Genomic DNA, 4,037 nt, shown 5'->3' with positions numbered 1-4,037 from the left:
CCTAAGCTTCAAATAGGACAACAAACCAATTAAAATGTAATATATGTAAAGAGATAAATTGATATAACATCTAGGAGCACATCCCTAATTAGAATGCCATTGGGATTCTTTGTGCTTGCCAATATATAACCTTCCATCTCTTTTCAAAATTAGTTTTCCAGCTTGATCTCCTTATCCCAACTACTTTACATCAGCATTCATTTGAAAGACATTCCAAAGTAAATTTATAATTTCAATTTCAACTGGACTGGGCCTTCACTTAAAGACATGTCTAAGCAAAATGCATAATAGTTCATCATCATTACTTAATGCCAAACTGAATAGCTACAATTTTGTGAGTCACACTATATATTTTGTCATCTTAAAGCATATATGAATATCAAGATCAAGATTTCCAATTTGTGTAACATATGATGTGTGTTTGTGTCTATAACCACATGTTAAGCACAGAAAAAATGAAGGATGAAAAGCAAAAAATGCTACATCTTTGTTGATGCAAGTTGTTAATGTGGTCGTGGAATTTTCGGGAATAGAATACTCCCAAGCTAATTGGATGGTGTCAAGTGTCCAGAAGTTAAAAGAATAACACAATTTAATTACATGAATAAGTTTTCGTCTCATGGTACCAAAACTGAGATCTATCGAAGGCCTCTAGATCTATAGAATATCAATGGAAAGCAATGGAAACAGCTTGGCACAATTAATGAAATCTAGCACAAAAACCTCATGTGGTCAAATGATTCCGTTAACCCTTGCTTGCTCTCGATCCTTCATGTCGGTAACCCTCCAATTTGGCTTCCAAGAGCTTTGTGTGCATACTATCCCTGGGTGTATTTGAGATCTCATTCAAGCCTTTCGCCATACTCTCTACTGGGCTTCCGGGTTGTAGGGATGACCAAAAATCTTTCCAATTATGAGTTGGACTAGATTTACCATAAAGTCTTTGATGATGCATTTGTCCAGGAGCCAATGTAGTGGGCAAACCTCTTGAGCTTTCCACCATTTGCCTTAGCCAGACAGCATTCATATCAGATGATTCTAACTGGCCACTCTCTTCATCTTGCTCACCATTTCCCCCTTCTTTTGGACTTAATGACGTGAACCTTTGGGACTCCCTCCTTACTTCACCTATGTCAGCATTGACCCTCCAATTGAACCCCTCCATGCCATCATGAAAACCTCTCCGCCGTTGGCCTTCCTGCTGTTTCCTATTTCTGGTTTGATCTAGTCCTCTCAGTTTATAGTTTGGCCAGTGTTCCAATTTCTCCTTGTTTGAGGCTTTACAATTTGTGGACAATTTCTTCCAGTTTCCTCCAACTTTACAATAAGACAATGTGTCATTAGTTTGTTGGTTATCCCCATTATCGCTTGTCTGAATAGAACATCGGTCAGCTTCCTCACCAGAGGAATCATCAGCATTAGGATCCTCGAGTTCATGAAGCTTGGGAGTTTGAACACAACTATGTAGCGAAGCAACAGAATTCTCACCTGTAAAGTCATCCCTCCGTTGGTTGCTGTACACTGCTTGTGTAGTATCCACATTAACATGATTTACATCATCTTTTACGCTAACTGCCCATTTGGCCTTGAGAAAGGTGTCGAGTTCCACCCTTAACTTATCGAGCACCTCATTCTTTCGCTCAATCTCCAACTTGGCTTCCATTAGCTTCATTTGCACCCTTTCCTCCCTCCACACCTCAGCCATCTGAAGCATTTTCCTCTCTTCTTCTACTTCTTCCCTAACCTCGGCTGATTCTCTTCTCAGTTCCTCTTCTCTCACTTTACCCTCCCTGACTTCCCGTGCCAGTTCATCACACACATCTTCCACCAATTCTCGTGCTTTCCTCTCCCTCTCAAGATCATAGAGAGCCTTTCCAAGTGCTTTCTTGACATTATACAAGTCTCTCTCCGTACGTTTATGAAGGTGTTCAAGTCTGTTTTTTGCTTTCCTTTCGTAATGAAGTTCCTCCTTGACAGATAGAAGGGCAAGATGGATACTTTCTTCTTGTTGGTCCATCCACATGGACCGTTCCTCCATTAATTTCCGCGCAAGGTTCTCCATCTCTATCTGATGGTTTTTCTCGCTCTGCAATAGCTTTTGCAACTGTTTTCGACACTGATCCAATTCGCTGCGAAGACCAGACATTGACAATAAATTAGATTTATGTTGCTCCTCAAGACTCCAGATATGATGGAGCATCATGAGTAGTTCATTGGAAGATTCAGGTTCATTTGCTGAAGGAGCATTCCTTCTGGAAGCTTCTATCTGCAATTATTTAGCTATGGCAATCAATATATAGTCACTGATCTACTTCAAACCTCATGCATGCATGATGGCAACAGAATAATTTATTTGTTTTCAATATTGCATCATTTCCATTGATATCATCCCAACAAGGATACATATGAGGTTTTCCTTTCCATTTTCATCTTTTTAATATGGGTGTGTATGAGACCTTTTCTTTCCATTCATCCATGGGCTAGATCAGGCTTTTCCATTTGGTTCTTCTGTTCATTCATCTACGATGACAACTCAACTAGATGAGACTTTTACATTCAGGTATTTTTTTGCGTTCATCTAGTCTCAACTCAGGTAGATGAGACCTATCAACTTATCTATTGGTCTCAAGCCAGCTAAATGAGGCTTTTTCATTCGGTCATACGTTTCCATTCATCAATAGACTTCTCAAACTCAACTAGATTAGGGATCTCTTTTTATTTTTCTAAGACCTAATCTCAACTAGATGAGGCTTTTCTTCTCAGGACTGTATGTCATTTCATGATTTATCTATGGTCTCCAATCAACTAAGATGAGGTATTTTCTTTGACAGTCATCCTATGTCTCAACTGAAATAGGTTAGGTTTTTCCATTCACGGTCTCAACTCAGCTATATGAGGCATTTCAATCCAGCCCTTGCTTTTCCGTTCATCAATAACCTCTAAATGAGGCTTTTTCATTCATCAGTAATCTCTAGATGAAGCTTTTGCATTCATATATGATCTCTGGGAGAAGCTTTTTCATTCGTCCATAGTCTGTAGGTGAACCTTTTCTGTTCATCGATGGTCTCTAGATGGGCTTTTACATTCTTCCCTGGTTTTCAGATGACTGCCCTTACTCCACTAATTCAATGAAGCTTTCACATTAATCCATGTTCCAAAAATCAGGCATTTTCATATATTCATATTCCATAATCCCTTAACATTATCTAATCAATAAGCTTTTGACCAAGCGAAAATAAGCAACAAACCTTGGAATTAATCCTATGCTGCAATGCTTGATTTTGATGTTGATCAGACGGATGGATCTGTGGATGATAAAAAGGTTCTCTTTTCCTCGTTAGTTTAAGTTTGTTTTCTTCTCTGAAGAAAGGAGCAGGTTGAGCCTGCCAAAGAGCAGAAGCAAGTCTGCGAGCAGAGACATGAGCCATGTCTGGGAGCTCAGAATCATGATGAAGGACATCATCATAAGGAATTTGTGGTGACTCGTTCCTCTTCTTGTTCTTATTCTTCTTTTGATTCATCATCGATGTCACATCCTCATCCCTGTCAAGTAATAAACCTTCTGAAGATCTGCCATATCTGAAGAGCTTCCAAGAAGGCATAGGAGTAGATATAGTACCTCTAAAATTCACCTTTCCAATTAACAAAGAAGAAGAATCTTTCTTTAGCCGTAAAGTTCTAACACTGCTACTTATAGAAGACGTCGTCTTCATTGTCTTCTTCTTTAACCTTCTTCTTCGTCTTCGTCTTCTTCTTCTCGGTCTTTCCATTAATTCTTCATTCCTCCTGTTTCTTGCAGAGATTTCTAGTGGAGAAACCATCTCGGATGCAGCTCTTTCATTTTCTGCAATCAGCAAATGTTTCTGTTCAGACAATGGGGAAGAGACGCCATCTCCTTCATCTAGATCGACCTCATTTCCATCTTCGTGTTGGAGCTGTTTGAAGCGATGAGAAGGCATGATCATGAGACGGACTTGATGATCAGAGAGATATCAGAAGGGATCTATCTACGGGTGATGATGAGGACGAGGACCATG

At 39.5% G+C, this 4,037-nt stretch overlaps 1 protein-coding gene across 2 annotated transcripts; it reads right to left on the bottom strand.

Annotated features, from left to right (window-relative positions):
* Nucleotides 1-475: 475 nt before the first annotated feature.
* Nucleotides 476-4,037, bottom strand: LOC147862621 (uncharacterized). Of its 2 annotated transcripts, XM_087321447.1 has the most exons (3): nucleotides 3,620-3,717; nucleotides 3,249-3,543; nucleotides 476-2,266 (listed from the first exon to the last, which is right to left on the bottom strand). In XM_087321447.1, exons 2-3 carry the CDS (start codon nucleotides 3,522-3,524, stop codon nucleotides 746-748), a joined length of 1,797 nt encoding a protein of 598 aa, XP_087177573.1. In that variant the 5' UTR covers nucleotides 3,525-3,543; nucleotides 3,620-3,717; the 3' UTR covers nucleotides 476-745. The 2 variants fall into 2 exon arrangements, with proteins under 2 accessions (XP_087177573.1, XP_087177572.1); XM_087321446.1 differs by having other exon boundaries at nucleotides 3,249-4,037.

This window comes from Azolla caroliniana, unplaced genomic scaffold, assembly GCF_043228905.1.
Source record: "Azolla caroliniana isolate FFs.n. ecotype wild unplaced genomic scaffold, voAzoCaro1.0.p SCAF_6, whole genome shotgun sequence".
Taxonomy (NCBI): Eukaryota; Viridiplantae; Streptophyta; class Polypodiopsida; order Salviniales; family Salviniaceae; genus Azolla; species Azolla caroliniana.
The sequence above is the reverse complement of the archived record's forward strand: the minus strand, read 5'-3'. Positions and strand labels throughout refer to the sequence as shown.

Coding starts and splice junctions, on each gene's coding strand:
- LOC147862621 (XM_087321446.1), bottom strand. CDS start 3,965: ATGATCATGCCTTCTCATCGCTTCAAACAGCTCCAACACGAAGATGGA. Junction 2,267..3,248: donor AGCATAGGATTAATTCCAAG/GTTTGTTGCTTA, acceptor AAATAATTGCAG/ATAGAAGCTTCCAGAAGGAA.